The sequence below is a fragment of the Primulina tabacum genome, chromosome 16, assembly GCF_025594145.1.
Source record: "Primulina tabacum isolate GXHZ01 chromosome 16, ASM2559414v2, whole genome shotgun sequence".
Classification (NCBI taxonomy): Eukaryota; Viridiplantae; Streptophyta; class Magnoliopsida; order Lamiales; family Gesneriaceae; genus Primulina; species Primulina tabacum.
This window is the reverse complement of record NC_134565.1, coordinates 1,368,171-1,387,644: the sequence shown is the minus strand read 5'-3', so window position 1 is coordinate 1,387,644 and position 19,474 is coordinate 1,368,171. Positions and strand designations below refer to the sequence as shown.

The window sequence follows — 19,474 nt, the reverse complement described above, 5'->3', positions numbered from 1 at the left end:
TATGAAATTCATCATGCTTGGGTCATTCATCTATTTTTTTTTTTGTCTATATGAAATTCACATTTTGACTAAACCTCTTTTCTTTTACTTTAATTAACGAAGACAGTCGTGTGGAGAAATATTTTTCAGTAATACGACATGGGATTAAGATCCTCTGCTGTGGGCAATCACAGCAAAGGGTCCGGTGCTATCTATTAATTTTTTTTTAAATTGATATTTTTATATTTTAAATTATTTTAATATTAAAATTATATTTTTTATATTAAAATATGTGATTAATAATCCAATTTAAAATTATAATTTTATTTTTTGTTACAAATATACATTGTGGAGTAAAATGACGTCTCTCTTATTATTTTTTCTTTTATAATTTTTTCAACTCTTTTTTTAAAAAAATGTTAATAAAAATATAATTTTTTTGTTACAAATATGTGATTTCGAACGAACAAGAAAAAATAACGGTATATTCAAATTTTTTTTATATTATAGTTCTTTTTTTAAAAAATATTTTCTCCTTTTTTTATCTTGTTAAATTTTTATTTAGAAGTTAAAATTTTATTAATTATATATTTGTAACAAAAATAATAATCTTGTTGACTTTTTTATATTCTAATTCTTTTAAAAAACTATTTTGTCCTTTTTTGTATTGTTAATTTTTCACATTACTTTTTAAAGTTTTAAATACAAAATTTTGTTTCTTTGTTAGAGATTTAAGAAATAATCCAATTTTCAAATAAAAAATGTAAAAAAAATTAAAAAAAGACCAAGTGTTCAAATAATAAAAAATTATATAAGATAATTTTCTTTTTATATCATGTCAATTTGTTGGTATTATTTTTAATTATTCAATAGGTTCAAACTTTTAAATTTTTTGTAAATTTTTTTAATTTGATTATTTCTTATATCCCTAATATATATATATACACACACACACATATATATTTCTTGTATTTAGACGTTAATTTTATTTTTGTTACAAATATGTGATTAATAAAATTTTAACTTTTAAATAAAAAATTAACCAGATAAAAAAGGAGAAAATATTTTTTTTTAAAAAAAACTATAATATTAAAAAAAAATTGAATGTACCGTCGTTTTTTTCTTGTTTGTTTGGAATCACATATTTGTAACACAAAAATTAAATTTTTATTAACATTTTTTCAAAAAAAGAGTTGAAAAAATTATTAAAAAAAAAAGTAATAAGAAAGACATCATTTTACCCCCACAATATATATTTGTAACCAAAAATAAAATTGTAAATTTAAATTGGAATATTAGTCACATATTTTAATATAAAAAATATAATTTTGATTTTGAAATAATTAAAATATAAAAATATCAATTTAAAAAAAGTAAAAAGTTCAAGTACAAGAAAGACATTCATCGACATGATGAATGCGAAATAAAAAAAATAGCCCAAGCAATTACTCTACACAATGAAACACATCTACCGACGTAGGAATACAACGCAAAACAATAATTTTAATCCCATGCACTAAAGCCTCCACCTTCGGCTTTTCATCATCAAAAATCATCCTGTTGCGGGAAGTCCAAATGCAATAAACTGTAGCCGCTAGCGATGATAAACGCATCCGATATATAGTTGAGTTCTCACGATAACAAGTTCTGAAAGCTTTTAGGACAGTTGCTGGTGAGCGCATCATCTTCATCATACCCAACCAATTTCGTATTTCACCCCACACTGCACTTGAAAACTTGCATAAGAAGAAAAGATGATTGATTGATTCAGCTTCTTCGTTGCATAGGGCGCATGACTTATCCACAACAAATGGCAATCGATCTCTTGTCAGTAGCTTCGTATGAGCCATCATCCATAGTGTGAATCTATGCTTCGGTAAAATGAAAGCTCGATTGAGTAGTGGTTTCCAAGGCCATTTACCTCGCTTGTTTGAGAAGCAATCATAAGCTAAGGAGAGGTTATCATTCTTCCCAAACCACGTCTCCAATGATTTACCCGGACGAGCTGACCAGTTAAGCAGAAATCATTGAGTTTCTGGTTCAATGCGCTTTACCGCAATATTGCCAAGACTTGCGAATTTTCTGGATACGAGTGTTACCATAAAGACCAACGAGTAAATTTGCACTACCAGAGAAATGTTTTTTTTTTTTTTTTAATATCAAAAGCTTGATTGATGCTTTAATAGAGATAGAAACTAACAAATGAAATTATTTTTATATTATATAGCTCACAAGGATAGGACCAGAGTTTTTATTGAAAGGTATGTCCAAGACACAGCCCCGATTCCCTTATAAACTATGAATATAAACCAAAATAATCTCACAAAAACAAAAACCTAAATATTTGCAATTTAGATCCAAATCCAAAACCAATCAAAAAATTATAACTAGTGTAGAGGAATATTCTGTTTACATAAAATATATAAAATTGTGTGTATCATATTTAAATATTGTCTCAAATATTGTAACATACGCAGCATAATAATATAATATAACAAAAACACGATTTTCAGTCAACACTTTCACATATGTTGTCTGCATATATCTCCATCGATCACGGCAACACGTAAAACAACACTCTTCGAACCAGCAACGTCTTTTTGAATTATTTTTCTCTGAAGTTCAAGGCGTACAAAAAGTACGCAACAACCAAAAGCCAAAAGTGAAAACGAAAGTCGACCGTAAAAGCATTTTTTCCAGCTGATTTCTCTTATTTATAACCCCTTTTTCTCCTATGAATTATCTTCAAAAAAATCTTACATAAAAACAAGAGTTTTATTAAAAATAAACTCTTTTTAAACAGTGATACAATATCATAAAATCTTTATTATAACTATCACATATCTAAAAAGACAAAAATCATAATTAATTATTTTATTCAATATTAAAAGATAATTTAAGAAAAATATTATTTTAATGAATAAATTATATTTCGAAAACTAAAAATTATTTTTCCTTTCAATTAAAATTACAATTTAATGTTATACTTTTGGAAATATACGTAAAAAAAATTTAATATACATTAACTACTCGATTTTTATAAATTAAATTAAACCCCTATTTTGTTTTTTTGTTCTCGTAAAAAAATTAACCGTTAACTTCTTGAATTTAATAAATTTTATTACTACTACACGAGTTATGTGGTTATTTTTTCTTGACTATTAAAATTTAAAATAATAAATTTCAACTCTAATTGCTTCGAACTATCAAAATGAAATTGAACTAATGAGATCCCAAACAGAACCGTGGTCGATCCCGAGGATCAAATACAAATTATTTCTTCGGACAATGTTATCTTGCAGTCTAAGAAACACAAATAAAATTACAAGCAGAACCGAATGTTTTATTATAACCACAGAATTTTTGTTTTCTCGTTTTTCCCTCAAGTTTTCATCGCTTACAAATGAAATTTTTTTTTTTGTAAAACATGATTAACACACAACACTAGTGAAGACTAAAGTGAGGAAAAAGAAGTCATGCCTTAGATGGTCATGTTGCTTGAGCCGACATGATAAGCGCATTGCCAAATATCTCGATAACAAGGATTTTAACAAAGAGGGGCGAGTTTTTGGCGTCAGATAATGCACAGCTGCTGCTTCCTATGATTCCGACACATTGCCTTTGCAAAAGCCCAAAAAGAACATGTGGATATAAATAAATTGGAGGAAAGTACTCTTTTAAAACAAAGTGTCAAGTCTATTAACTGCCCACGATATGAGGCATAGGAGGAGTGTGAGAGTCTCACCCACAAACAAGGTTTGCAAAACCGACAATTATTCCAGATGCAAATATGGCATAACCTGCTCTAAGGGACTCTGGTTCATAAATCCGTGAAGAAGGTACACGATCTCCAGCTTTGTTTGAAGAATTATAGCCACAATGACTCCATATATGGCGACAGCCTTGTTAAGGAAACTCTACAATCAGAAGGGATTAGACACGTCAGCCGTGACTCAAATTCTGGAAGCATCAATGAAAAATTAATGGAAGAATTAGTGCTGTCAAAAATCTCAACCATAATTAGGACTTTCCTTTATTTATTCTTCTGTCTAAATATAGCACTTTGCAATTTCGAGAACTTCTCTGTATATATACACAGTGTGATTCAATAGATAAAACAATCAAGGAGAAGAAAATCATTTTCTTCCAATATTTCTCAAGCCTCACAGAAAATAACACTGAGAGATGGTTCGTGTTTAGAAGATTCCGCAGTAATCATCAATAAGTTAAAAAAGTAATGTATTTCAATCTAAAGCCTTCATTGAGAATTATGACATGAGGAATAGATAGCCTCGTACTGCAACTCAACTATATGCTGCTACAGCCAGAAACAAATTTCAGACCTTGAAAAGCAAAAACGCAAGCTTTTAATGATGCCACCGTTGGTTTGAACCATACTAGTTTCTTAACAGCAACAAATCCTAGGTAAATCCTAGGTAAAATCAAAAACATAAATTACACAGGACCAGGGATCTTCTGGAAAAAATTTCCTTAGCAATGGCAAAAATCCTACTTCGGATAACAAATTGAGGTGGTAAATCATCTACATGTAGGTGAATCTCAGCTCCCACTGGTTCTTGTATTTTATTAATGGTAAAACGATTCAAATACATCTCTTCAAAACGCTCATTTCCGTCGATGCATGAGTTTGACACCACAATAAAAGATTAAACATACATTGGAATTCGACTCTCTCAACGGCTCCGGACATAATCAGCATAAATATACCAAGAAAACATGGATACCCTGAAATTGTATGAAAAATATCCTGAAAAATGCATAAAATATAATTAATCCCTTGGCCTTGAGAGTTTGAGCATATAGCTAGCTACAAATGTCCAGATAATTTAATGGAAAATTTGCATGGCCGGATAGTCAAAACTCTGCAGAGAAGGAACTTGAACATTATCCCAAAACAAAAAGAAGGAAAAAGAGAGATGACGCTCATAATAGTACTGATGAGCGTTCAAATTCTATCACTTCTCTTAACTCAATACTTGTGAAAATTCAAGTGTTGGACTTGAATATAATATGCACTTCCTGCCCAATTTGAAAATAATCAAAAGCAATTCACATGCAATTTTAGGTTAGAATTGGAAAAGTAATAAGCTGTGGTTCAAATATGTTGGTCGCGCGTGCATCCATGAGCTCGATGAAGCCACCATCGTGCTATACAGTTTAGATCTCTCTCTTACACTGTAAATATAAATCAGCGTTTGTTTGGGCTGATTAAATGGGCTCCTTTTATTTGGGCCACTTGGGATTGATTGATGGTCCTTCAATATATATTTAATATATTTACTATATTATAAAATTTTAGCATATTTTGGTCCGACTTGATTATATCAATGTCAAATTTCATATATGATCTTGAAAATAATTATTTCTAACTAACAATTTATGAACAGAAATGTCAAAAAGATATTTTCTTTTAAATTTTACTTCACTAAGGGTTGTTACTTCTCACTAACGTCAAAATTCGTCAACTTCAATTCGATATACGTTATAGTTCTTTTATTCTCATTTTTTTTAATGTGCTCATGTTTGAAAATTTAATCTTACTCATTTGCCTATTTTTCTTTTCTAAAAACGACAATATTCATGTATTATACTACAGACGCATCGTCTGTGCTTGTTTACTAGTTTAGTATAATGTATTTGGATAATTTGTTAAATCAGCACTGCTTTTTCATTAATGGAACTAATAATTTGATTCTTTAATGTCACACAATTTGTGGTTAAAGTATAATGTTTTGATATTTGCTCTTTAATGTTAAACATCATTTATATCCAAATACTTTAAAAATATAAATATATTACGTATATGTCATACATAATATATATTTGTATATTATGCTACACACGTAACGTGTGTACATCGACAAATAGTTTTGATACTTTTTTAATAAAATGCAATAGAAATCATGGAAAACTTTGATCCTAACATATACAAGGATATCTTAGTTTCTTAACTATCCCCTAGTGCCAACACTTTAAGCCAGGTTCAAAATTTACACCGGTATCGTTACGATAACGCCAGAAGCTATTCTGTTAGCTAGAAGAGCTAATGGAATCTACAGAAGAATTGAATCATATAATGATCACAGAAAAGAAAACGACAAATGTTGGTCAATCTAATCAAGGAAAAAACTTGTGTGAGACGGTCTCACGAGTTGTATTTTGTGAGACAGATATCATATTTAGGTCATCCATAAAAAAAATATTACTTTTTATGCTAAGAATATTACTTTTTATTGCGAATATCGGTAGTGTTGACCCGTATCACATATAAAGATTCGTGAGACCATCTCACAAGAGACCTACTCATCTAATCCATACTTGCTTTCTTCGTGTCATATATATTTTTTGCAAGAATATTTATTAGTCATTTTTTATTGTCTTCTTATTTGACTTGGATAAGATTTCATGTAGAACAAAATTCAAATAATATTTAGCACAAAATATCTGATTTGCACATTAATCAGTAATGATCATTAACGTTGACATCGGTAAATAGACGATGAGGGTGAACTCATCAGCCGCAAAGACGCAAGGGCCTTGTCGAAAAGCCTAGACTTAATGCCAAGATACTCGCTCCAAGTAATGGGCCTGTAAAGTTGGGGGTGGCATTTATCAACTAGCTTCTTAAGTGGGCTGACTTTGACACTTAACGGGGGCCCAAACAAATAGGCTACCGATAACCGATGCTGGGTCCGGTTCACGACAGCCCGATGGAGCACGCTCGGGTACAAACCGTTTGAAAGAATGTGCATGAGGTCGCCTACATGGATCACGAGGGCTCCCGGGTGGGGTGGTACCGTGATCCAATTCGAGCCACCCTCCCGGATCATTTGTAAGCCGCTTGTGTTGCTTTGGTGGATAATGCTAAGTATGGTGGAGTCGGTGTGGGCCGCCAACCCCATGGCACGGTCTGGATCCGGGCATGCCGGGTAGGAGTTCAACTGTAAGACGTCGGTTCCTCCTTCCACCTCTCCTTTTGGGTTGGCCCATTTGACTTCCTCTTGGGTTATGTCCAACGACCCAAGCATAAGCCACATAAGCCGATGTGCTAGGTTTTTCATCTCTTTTTTGCATTGTTCTAGTGTATCACTGGAAAATTTTGAGAAATACGATTAATAAAACGGAATATAGATAACAAAGAAGATTGTAAAAACAAGGCGCCGAAGTTGTTGATCCGGTTTTTACTTATTTTCCTCAATCCAATTTAGAAAAAGTTAGGGGAAAAAAAAAAAAAAGAACACAGACAATTTTCTTGAACCAGATAAATCACAAAAATAAAGTTAATCAAAATACAGTCTTAACTTCATCAATCCTTGTTGTGCTCAAATATATTTTGAACTCTTTTCTTCCTCTCTATCTTCTTCAATTGCAGAAAGCAGCTTATTTCTAAACAACTTGTACGTGCATGGTTCTTCCCACACACAACATAAGTACAGTATATAAAAGTACATTATGTGCAATCAAATTATACATACCAAAAATTGTGATAGTCGTTTGGCCAAAGTCGGCGCGCATGTTCAACCGTTGAGCCAGAAATGGTGAACCCTTCAGACCACATACACTTGGGAAAGAAACAAGAAATACGCACCACCCCGTATCCCGATACGCCATTGGGGAGTCGCTCAGCCTTAAGCTTCTGATACATCGGCAAAGAGAAAAGCTTTTTTCCCTCCATTTCAACTACATCGAGCAAATTCTTTGAAATATCGTGGTTTATAACTTGGAACACACCCCATCTCTTGCATGCATGGCCGATGAGTTCCGTAGCATTTTCGTCGTTTAGGTCGATGACCGGGACTGCCTCAGAATCAAACGTACCACCTCCGTAGGTAGGGTACCGGTCGAGGCCTTGGGATTTCCATGCATGGGAGTCAGGTAGTTCGTTGAACGAGTTGAAGTCCACGATTTTGTGGTGAAGATTGAGGGAGTGTGTGCTAAATACATCCGCTAGTTCTTTAGAAGGCATAGTTAATTTCTTTGCGTTGGAAAGTCGAATTGTTTGTATATATTCTATGTAGGAGAAAGAAATATACGTGTGTAAGAGATTGTGTTGGTGTCTATGGTGTTTATATTTGAAAAGGGGGAGATGCATGGGGACTTATAAATTTATTGACGGTCGACTCGGAAAAATAAATAAAAGTTATTGAAAAATACAATTTTTTTATGTTTAGTACAATTACTTTTTTTTTAACGTTACAAACGCTCTCTGATTAGAATCATTCAAATAATCAAATGAGCATCAAAATTAAATTAAATGATTTATACAAGATGGAACAGGATAGAAAGAGCATGGAAATTTGACAGGATGAAAAATCCAAAAGGTGAAAGGACCAATTTGTACTTTGCGTGAATTTGGAAAGGGGGGCGTAATAGGCTTAGAAAACAAAGGAAGGTTTCCAAGCAATTAAGTTAGGCAATGGGAAGGGGCCTGTTCCTTTGTTTTGTCTGCTCACTATTCATGATGAAAAGACCATTTTGGAGTGCTACTTCTCCTGAATCTGGGAGAACCCTAGCACAAGCTAGATTTTGGCAAAACTTGGTGTATAAAAACAGAACGTTCAGTGTGAATGTAATAGAAAGAAGCAAGAAATTCATATTTTTGTTCATATTTTCATTTTTCGTCGTGCTATTTATCAATTTATGATATTAGTCCACTAATTTGCACTTTGTCGATTTTGGAATATCGGAATGCGATAAATAATGACCTTTCACCGGAAAACGATAATATGTAGCTAGAAATTACCGAGTTACTGACTGGACTAAGACTGTGAATTGATTGATAACAGGAGCCAGTGCATATATAAGTAACTTAAATGTGAAATTGATATATTTGAATTGTATATAACAAATGACATTATGTTTTGCTTCTGCATGCGTTGTGGGTATTCAAAATGGTCGTGTTTTTATTTGGCATAGCCTGGGAAAAAGACAAGATCCATGAATACAGGCTACTGATTACTCAACATTCCAATAGTATTAGGGGTTTTTGAATTCATTAAATTTTGTGTACCGAACTCGCTAGAACATATTAAATGAGTTATATATATAAAAAAGAATCCACCACATATTCAGGTAGTGTTGAGCTTAAGTTCTATATTAGGTATTATTTAATATTATATATATATGGAGTAGGTCTCTTGTGAGACGGTCTCACGAATTTTTATCCGTGAAATGGGTCAATCCTACCGATATTCACAATAAAAAGTAATACTCTTAGCACAAAAAGTAATACTTTTTCATAGATGGCCCAAATAAGAGATCTATCTCACAAAATATGACACGTGAGACTTGTTCACACAAGTTATTGACATATTTGTGTGTGATTCTATATAAATTTACGATATATTTTTTATTATAAAATATTTGAATAATTTATTTTGAATTTAGCTTGAATTATGTAAAGTAACGTGCATGGACAGTATACATACATATATATATATATATATATATATATATTTTATTTGTCGAAAATTATTATTATTATTATTATTATTTTATCTATCTATTAAAAGAAGTAAAAGTTTGCACAAAAAAGAGTCGTCGCCGGGGCTCATGGAGGAGGAGTCCACATAAGCGAGAGTTTGCATTTGTAACGAGTTCCGTCGTCGACTTACGAAAATATCCATATACATTACCTTAGTTATACGTAGTGAAATTAGTTTTGAACTTAGAAGAACCAATGGAAATGCATGATTACTTGTAAAGTAGCTTAGCCACGGGGAAAAGTACCGGAAATGGCCATATATAAACAGAACACGAAATGACAAAGCTCAATAAGGACAAAGGGACCAAATTTGGACTTATTTTACCTTTGGACAATGCCGAAGGTCACTCAACTTTCTCCCGTTCAGGCAGGACAATTTTAAATTCACCAAGGGTTGGTCACTCTCTTGCTCATTCCATTTTATACTGGAGTATATCTTTTGCGAGACCGTTTCACATATCTTAATTCGTGAAACAGGTCAACTATGTTTATATTTATAATAAAAAGTAACACTTTGACGTTAAAAATTATACTCTTTAATGAGTAATCTAAAAAAAACATCTATTTCAAAAAATTAACCCGCGAGACCGTCTCATGGATGTCACGGGAGTTTTTGTGTTTATGTTATTATTATACAAGTACCGGAAAATTCAATTTCAACGTTAATTATACAACACTAGTCCTGTGTGTATGCAATACGTGCATCTCCAGTCAAATTTTTTCACATGTACTCATCTTAAAAACATGAATTTAAAATTCAAAAACTTAAAATTTTCTGATTTTTGACAAGTGTTTTATATTTTTTTTCATAAATGAAATTTTTCATAAAAACACAAAATAGGGTGCTAAAAAAGAAAGAAAGAAAGAAAGGTCTTTTGAGATTATAACAATTACACCAATATATTATTTTTTTCTCTATTATGGCTCGAGTATATATATATCAATGTGTAATTGTATATATATAGATTTTTATCACAACGCATAGAGCCTTTGTTGGGTATAAAAACTCTTAACAATCTTGCATTTTGATGATAGCAAAACGTGTTATTGTGTTTCTAACATATTTATTCAAGTGTGAAGTTGCTTATTCAAGATGAAAATTGAAACTCGAATGTAGTCAAATTGAAAATCTAGCGAGCTGCAGTTTTTCAGTTATATCTCTCAGCTCGATGATGCAAATGACCAGTCGCGTAAACAATTAATAGAAAACACAATTTGGAACAAGTTGTGTGTCACGTCAGTTGGGTTAAATCGAATATTATCTAGGTAAATTGATGGTAAAAAAATCATCGGTTTGGCTGATCAGAAAATATCAGATGATCATGAGCAGTTGCGATATTTTGGTCAGTCTGATCAGCTTGATTATCCAAAAGAGAAGATTTAGTATGCGTTACGAAGGTAAGATGATGATCTACAAATCATTTTCACAAGTCAAAGTCTGAATCGGAGTTTAGATGCTGATAAATAACGATGAAAATACTAGTTCTGCACAGGCTGAAATAATCAGTTTGGTTCAGTCTAGCTGATGTAGCTGACAAGCCCAACTGGCATCGATCCTATCAACCTTTTTTATTTCGAAAAATATGCGATACAAATTTGAAAAATATCGTTAATGCTTGAAATATTAACTTTGTATAACACTAAATTAATATATTATATAGGTATATATCAATTGATGCCAATATTAATATAACAAATTCTTTATTTCTTTTTATTATTATTATTATTATTATTATTATTATTAATAATTTAACAATATGCCATGTTCCATATGTGAAGCGAATTTCGTGAAAGTTAGATACATAGGTGAATTTTTGTTTGTACATGAACTCATTTCCAAGAGATCAAACGGAAAATAACAAAAATGAAATGGGGTGTTTTCAAATAATTGAATATTCGTGAAAAGATCAGAAATTAATGGGCAGCAATCCTGAATTGCTGATGCATGTGCTTATGAAATATTTTGAGCTACGACAAATCAGGGCAGGATATATATAATTTCAACTCTAATATATATATATAATTTTATAATATATATTTCATCTTTAAAATAAAATAGTATTTGGGTAGAAAATTGAAAGATGTTGGGGATGGATAATTTATATTTGAGTATTATGTTTTGTTTGTACTAATATATATATATATATATATATATATATATATATATGTATGTATATATATATATGATATAGATAGATAGAGAAGATATATTCGATCAATTTTAATTTAAGATATTATTTAGAAATATTTTATTTATTTTTTATTGTTATAAAGGCATATATAGAAAAGATTGTTTGGAACGGATTTGAAAACTTTGATAAGATTAAGGGTTGTGATTTATGATTTTGAAGGACCAAATTTTATTTATTTATTTTAAAATAGAAATATTTAATTAAATGATTCAATCATTTCACTATTGCTCCAGATCTCTATCCCGACCTTACTGACATTTTTTCCCTTCCCAGATGTTTTTGTAACATTGTATTCTGAGAACCTTATCATCACGAACGAAATTTTGGGAAGTGGGACAAATATAGAAACAATATGCTCTTCATGCTAAGATATAGGATTTTCCTATGCTAGAGGTCGAGTATTTCTTCCCGATGAAATTTTAGTTCTTTGATCGTTGAAATTTGATGTCGATTTATATTAAAATGTGATAGACTTATATAATCCAATGATGTAATGATACGTAGAGAATTACTTCTGACGGAGAGTAAAGTAACTCCATAATATATACTAGTACAGCGACGCACGCGTTGCTTGCTTGTATAATATTTTTTATAATTCACTTGATTTATATTTAAATGAGGATCAAAATATAATTATAAGAAATATTGAAGGACTACACTATAATTTTAATAAATAAATTAAAAAATAAATTGAAAAATAAAAGAATAAAAAAAATGACCTCAATAAGAATAGAACATATAATCTAAATCTCAAGAAATAATAACTCTATCCGCTGAACTACATATAAATTGCATTAAAATTTTAACATTTTATTAATATATATAATTATTAAAACAGACCATGACACCAAAGTTAGTTACTCTAAGTGTCTCAAACTTAATAAAATAGTATAGATATTGTATGACTGAATATTGTTAACAATATTATTTTTTTATTTTTTTGTGATTTTTGGTTTGTTATGTTGTCAAATTTGAATTTTAATCTTATATTTTTCGGTTTTTTGACGATTTTGGTGATTTTGTATCGGAGTCTTTAAGTGGAACTTCTCGTCGACGTCACATCATTTCTGCATCAATGCTATGTTAGTAAATAGACTAAAATTGAAATAAAATAAAAATAAAGATAGCTAATTAAAATTGAAATTTGATAACATACATGATTAAAATCACAAAAAGAAAATTATACCGAACTAAAATTACAATTTTCTCCTACATAAAATACAAGACATTATATATTGGTTTAAGCGTACATGAGTGAGAGTAGTACAAGAATTTGTAACTTACTAGGAATTTCTCTTCTGTCAAGCTGTTGACGTTGCGGCGCTTGATATGGTTGGCTAAGTAGGCCATAAGTGCACTCTATGTTATCACGTGTACAATAAAATAAAGTTGTATCTTGATTAATAATTATAATTTTTGATCTAATGATAATCGTTTGATTTTAAAATTATATTATATTATATTACGTGAACATGTGGTTTTACATTTAACGAGTAAAAAATCTTAAGTTATGAAGACGTCAATACCTCGTTCTTTAGCATAAATGACCATGATGATATAATAATAGCAATTCACCCACGCCAAAACTTTTTGCATAGATTTTATAATTTAATTAAATATTTTAAATTATTAATCATAGATTAAAATTTAATTTCTTATAATTTTATTAATTAAAATGTACATATAAAGATATAATAATATTTAGTCATTTTTAGAAATTGGACAGGTAGAATATTAGATATGGTAGTTATAAGTTGACAATGAAGCTTAGTAAAGCCCTGCATCATTTTTTTTACCTATATGTATATAATAAAGGAGTTTAATTTTGAAAATAATACATGAGAGGACCAATAAGTCTTGGTTCTTTTATTCAAATATTGGCTGAAAACATTTCCCTAATTCTGGTTCTTTCTGGTTTGGGCATTCAAGACAGACTACTTCTAATCATCTTCTCATATGAGTCATATTGTAGAATTTTCGACGAGTTTCTTTACTCTCTGCTAGCTTGCTGCTCCACTGAAGATTTCTTTTCGTTTAAAATGTTTTTTATGCAAAACTTGCAGTTTTTCTTGTCATGATATTTAATAGAAAAGATCAATTTACAGAAATTTGATAAAACTTAAATGAAAAATTGATTTTGTCCATCTTTGTGAGACATACCCATAATCTCATGCTTGTCTAGTGGAAATTTCGTCTTTAGTGAGTGGTGAAACAAGAGGTGTTTCATTCTCCGGAGGATCCTTGACGAACTTCTGAATGTTCATGTCTGGTCTTCTCAACTTGATGAAATGAAAGGCTTCATGTGAGCCTTTCTCAACTAGTTCTGGTGCTGCACTAAAAAAATAAAGCTCCAGAATATGTCATCTTGATAAATAATCATCATTATCTCATGTTTCATGAACAACTTCCTTGATACATTTTCGTAGTGCTGAGATTTTTGGGAAGCTGGGTGATGTAATATAAACAGAGACAAGAGCCCCAAATTCATACCATGATTTTACCTCCTTGAGATAAGAATTTGGTTTCATCTATATCCTATGATACTTTCCTGCTATATCAACTCGGATTGTGGCTGGGTGATACTTATTCATGTTTTCAATTTTCCTCAGTTCTGTTGACATACCTGAAATGGAGAAAATATAAGCTCGTTAGTACCAACCTTAAATTTTCCCTTGTCAGTTTGCGGTCTAAGGTTGATCTCTAACTCTTCAATTCCCGATGTAAAGGGTTGACTTGAAGGTTCGAGATAAGAGGTTCGAGATAAGGATCCGGATCTTCAATTTTTCATTTGGCCGACGCATTTAAAGATGATCGTGACTTACCACTTGTGCTAAGGGTACTTTAATCTCCTGCTCTAGGTATAGAGACATGTACTCAAAACTCATCATTTGAGAAACCAGTGACTTCTCAATAGCTTAGAGGATCGGCTTTTGCAAAACAAAACATAACTGAGTATAAGTCTATAAACAACATGTTATTCAATTAGACGCAATTCTCTTATCAACTTGGTGCACCATATCCATAATTTTTGCATTTAGTTCAAGCTTATTAAACTTTGTTTGAAGTATTTCAAGGTGTTCCTCAAATGCATTTGTATTTTCATGATGACATCGATATTAACGTTATTCATCTCTTGTTAAGAAATCTGCAATAATATTTTCATGAGATTTAATAATAATAATATCAAAAATATAATTTTGACACAAAGTCTGTCATCTCAATAATCTAGTCTTCTTGGATGTAAATTCAATTTTACTTTTCAAGAAAGCTTTTATTTGTGTATTATCAACTTTTAAGGTAAATTTATTTGCAAATAAAAATAATGACCATTTTCAAAAGCTCTTTTACTGCATAAAATTTTTTTTTGTTGATATGTCATCTTATGGCTTCTATGTCTGAGAATAATTCACTGCAATGCTTGTATGGTTATTCTCCTTTTGGTATGAGCTTTGTAAGAACCGGTGCCCACCAGTGATCATTGACATCTATGTGTAATACCAGATCATCTCCTTCTCGAGGGATAACCATTTTTGAAAGAATTTTTGCAAATATCTTTTAATTGGCTTAATCCTTTTTGTGTGTTTTTTGTCCATAAGAATCTTGCATCCTTATTTAGTAATTGACTAAACATTTTTATTTGTTTTGCTAGATTTTTTATGATCATTCCAACAACGTTAACCAACTTCTAAAAACTTTGAAGTTGTTTCTTATCTTTGAGTTTTTTTGGAAAATTCTGCACATTTTTCACAATGTGTTCTTGCATAATTATTTCCAACTTATCAGTTTTTATTTCAAGAAATTCAATTTTCTTTATTGTAATGATTGTCTTCTTTTCTGATAAGACTAGTCCTTCTTTTTTATACGTTTTTGAGAAAATCTCTAAATGTTTAATATGTTCATCCATTTTTTTAGATGTTATTAAAAAATCATTAATATAAACAAATATTAATTTAAAATAATCTTTAAATAGATTATCCATCTTTCTTTGAAATATTTGAGGTGAATTAGTAAATCTCATTGGTAATACTTCCCAAATATAGCGACTTTGAGGTGTGGAGAAATATGTGAATTTCTTTCTTTCTTCCTTCATCCGAATTTGATAAAATCATGACTTATAATTGAATTTAGATGATATTTTTGTGTTGCATATACAACTGATTAAATATTCTCTACTGGGTATAAAATACCAATAAAACTCGAGAATTTTATTAATTTCTTGATATTTAATTATTAATATGTGTTTGTTCCTTTTTATTTCACCATGATTTCTTAGCAAAAAACTTATACTGTTATATACTGATATTTTTTCTTTGATTAAACCAATATTTAAATGTTCTTTGATATTAATTTACATATTCTTTTGATCTAGTATGTTCATTGTTATAGGCTTATATTTGACGAACTCATATTCCTTGTCTTCCTTAATTTCAAGATCGGCTTGGAATTGATTTTTCTCTCACCATGTCAAAGGGTCTTCATTGTAGTTTTCTTTGATCATTTTCTTGATATCTTCTATGAGTACTTTTGATTCGAACTCTAGATTCTTCTGGTGTAAAACTATTTTGAGGAATTATATTTCTTTTGTTTGGCGGTTTTGATCTCCTCTTAATTGAAGCATTGTTTTTCTAAATCATCTAGAATCCTTCATTTTTTAGTTCAAAAGTTTTCCTTCATCACCATGCTTGCTGCAAAAATGGATTGACAATTTTCTCTAAAATGTCTCTCTTATTCTTTGGATTATGACTTTGTGATCACTTGGTGTTGTGAACACTAATCTTCTATTCTCATTTTCTTGTATATAAGATTTAAACATTTGCAAAAAATTATTTCTTGGCAGAATATCTGCTCCTATATTATGAAAATAAATCGGTGGTATTTTCACCTTGTCAAAGTGTTTGTCTAGCACGTTCGATTAATATTTCTGTTATCTTAATCACTTGACGTGAGATTACGATTCGCTCGGAGAAATCTTGTTCAACAATCTTAGATAATTCTTCTTCCAGTTATTTTTGCAACACTTTTCTTTTCGCTGCATAGATTACTGCTCCGGAATCAATATAAGCAGCAAAATATTATGCCTTATATTCTTCATATAATTCACTACTGAGATGTATATATGAACGTGGTCATTGGATTTTTCGCATTTTATCCTATGAATTCTATTATAATTTCAAGACGTTCCAAAGTTTTGTGTTCCTCGAGAAACTCTAACTGAAGAACTAATTGATCTAGTTCTTCATGGGATTCCTTTGATATGAATTTCAATTCACCAATATTGATCATTTCCAATATGTTCCTATCATAGGTTATTCCAAATAGTATATAGTATTATAAGAAAATTGATTTATTTGTCTTGTATTATCAAATATTATTTTGATTTCTCTTCAACATTCTGGAAATTTAAGATTTCCTATTGTCGAAAAGTTTTTTAGCATGTTTTGGGCTTCCTGGATAGGTGTTTTTCTCCACCTGTGATTTATTATTTCTCTCCTTGAAAAGATAGTATTCTTGATTCCAGTCTAAGACTTTGATTACCTTGTAGAATCGATTTATCTTGGATCTGAATATTTGTTTCTTGGATTAAAAAAATTACTTTTTAGATAAATTTTCCGAGCAACTTTTTCAATTATTTCTGGTATTTCAATAAACTCATTTCTAATAAACAATTCTGATTGATGTGTATTAGATAGAGCATATGCAATTTGATAGGTAATAGAATATGGTCAATTACCATATTTCATCAGCATATTTTGTTTGAAATTTTGATTTAATGTTAAAACTCGACTGAAATCTCGATCTGTCAGGTTGTAGGATATTATTGGGTAAATTACTCCTACAACTTTTCATGCACATTGATTTCTTGATATTGTTTCCTGTATTGAATCTTGAAGACTACCCATTTGTTTATAGCATATAGCAATGTCAATAGATGGATCTATTTTTTCTTTAAAAATAACTTCTATCATAATCTGGATTGCTTTGATATGAATCAAGGATATAGTTCGAGCAACTTCTATCTTGAGTTCTTGTAATTCCTCCTTAATTTCTTCAAAAAAAATTAATTGTATCTCAATCCGATTTCCTCTAAGTTTCATTGGAATTGTCATTTCTCTTATGGAAACTTTATAAAATAGATTATTTTTTTTGTTTCTTACGTCAGGATTTTATAAGAATTTTTCTACCTTTCCTGCAGATAGTCATTGATATCTCTATAGGCTAATCCCATGGTTTTTGGACCATCTTATGAGATATTTTTTTCTGGCTAAATAAAACACACAAGTCTTCATGTTTTTCGTGTCGAAACACCTAGTCTTTAGTCAGATCTGATTATATTCCATCATATTCTTTCTGATTCAAAATTTCTTCTTTTTCATATATATTCTGGTTCGAATGAATATATTCAAACTGATATACTTAAACTAGATCTTGATAATAAACTGGTTTTTCAATATCTAGAGTTGTTCGAAGCGTTTTATTCCCTTTTTGTTATTTTTTGGACAGTTGGTCGAAATATGACATCTTGCTCCATATGTCCAGCAATTACAATCTTTAAAACTTTCACTAGCTCGGGTTTGAGCTCTTCTGAAATTTTTCTTTTTTGGTGTACGTCTCATGCTTTGAGATGAGTTCGATGCTTGGAATGACATTCTACTTCTTGATGGTCCAATTCTTTGCCCAAATTTGTAAGATCTGGCTTTTTGTCTAGACCATATTGTTCTCGATTTCCAAGAACTACTTCCACTTTTTCTTCTTCTGGCATAAGGATGAGATTTAAAACTATTTTTTTTTTTACTTTTGTGGCTTCCTTCCAATGATTGTTTGAAGATCATTTTCTTTACAACATAAAATATTATGATTATTAATATCACTTAATCGTTTGTAATTATTTTTAATGATGTCATCTGAGATCATTCTGCCAAATTTTCTTTAAGAAAAGAGGCTATTCGTGCCAAAGTATCTGGATTACCAGTGACATATTCCCTAATTAATATTTATTTCCAGGGACTTGATATTTTGGCAAAAAAAAATTGCATTGCTATATTTTCTTTGACCCCTGAATTCCATATATATTTAGTGAATAACATAATATATTGTTCATCAAATAGATGTCATGTACTTCAACACTACACAAAGTTTGAGTATATTTCTCTTTCTTCTCTATTTTTGACTGTTAAAATAATTTACCTCTGTAAATTCTGCTTTAAATAGGGTAGTTATTCTCCTATCTATCTCACTAAGAGATTCTCCGTCTAGGACCGTCTCTTTGGTTTCTGCCGAAGTCACGTTCTAGGAGATTTTAAGTAATCCCATTAGACTCACTTCTAAAAGTTTAGTGAATCATCACTCTTCCATATATTTCACTAAGAGATTCTCCGGCAAGGATTGAATATTTGGTTTCTGCTAGAATCATGCCCCAGACGATTTTAAGTGATCTCATCATATTCATTTCTAAATGTTTAATAAATCCTTGTTTGTTGAGATCAAGTGTGCATGCTGCGATTCTCATGGTCGATGCCTAATCATCTATGAGATCTTCTCTGTTTCTATGAGATCTTCTATGTTTTTGAAAAATCCAGTATATTAAGGTTAAACATAACTCCATAAGGATGTACTGATTCTAAAACATATTTTTCATAAGGTGTTTGATACAAGATAATTTGATTTCTCCTTAATCTTATGTACTTCTCCACCTACTTGGAAATATGTTTGAGGTCCTCTCGTATTTGTATTATGAGATCCCACAATTTTTCTTGGTGGTTCATGAGAAGATGACCAAGTTATCGAGGGAGGTACATCC

At 30.6% G+C, this 19,474-nt stretch overlaps 1 protein-coding gene across 1 annotated transcript; it reads right to left on the bottom strand.

Moving 5' to 3' along the window:
- Window positions 1-6,473: 6,473 nt before the first annotated feature.
- LOC142529423 (gibberellin 3-beta-dioxygenase 1-like) lies at window positions 6,474-7,966 on the bottom strand. Its single transcript, XM_075634963.1, has 2 exons — window positions 7,476-7,966; window positions 6,474-7,089 (listed from the first exon to the last, which is right to left on the bottom strand). Exons 1-2 carry the CDS (start codon window positions 7,964-7,966, stop codon window positions 6,474-6,476), a joined length of 1,107 nt encoding a protein of 368 aa, XP_075491078.1.
- Between the last annotated feature and the right edge of the window lie 11,508 nt (window positions 7,967-19,474).

Coding starts and splice junctions, on each gene's coding strand:
- LOC142529423 (XM_075634963.1), bottom strand. CDS start 7,966: ATGCCTTCTAAAGAACTAGCGGATGTATTTAGCACACACTCCCTCAAT. Junction 7,090..7,475: donor AACGACTATCACAATTTTTG/GTATGTATAATT, acceptor AAAATTTTCCAG/TGATACACTAGAACAATGCA.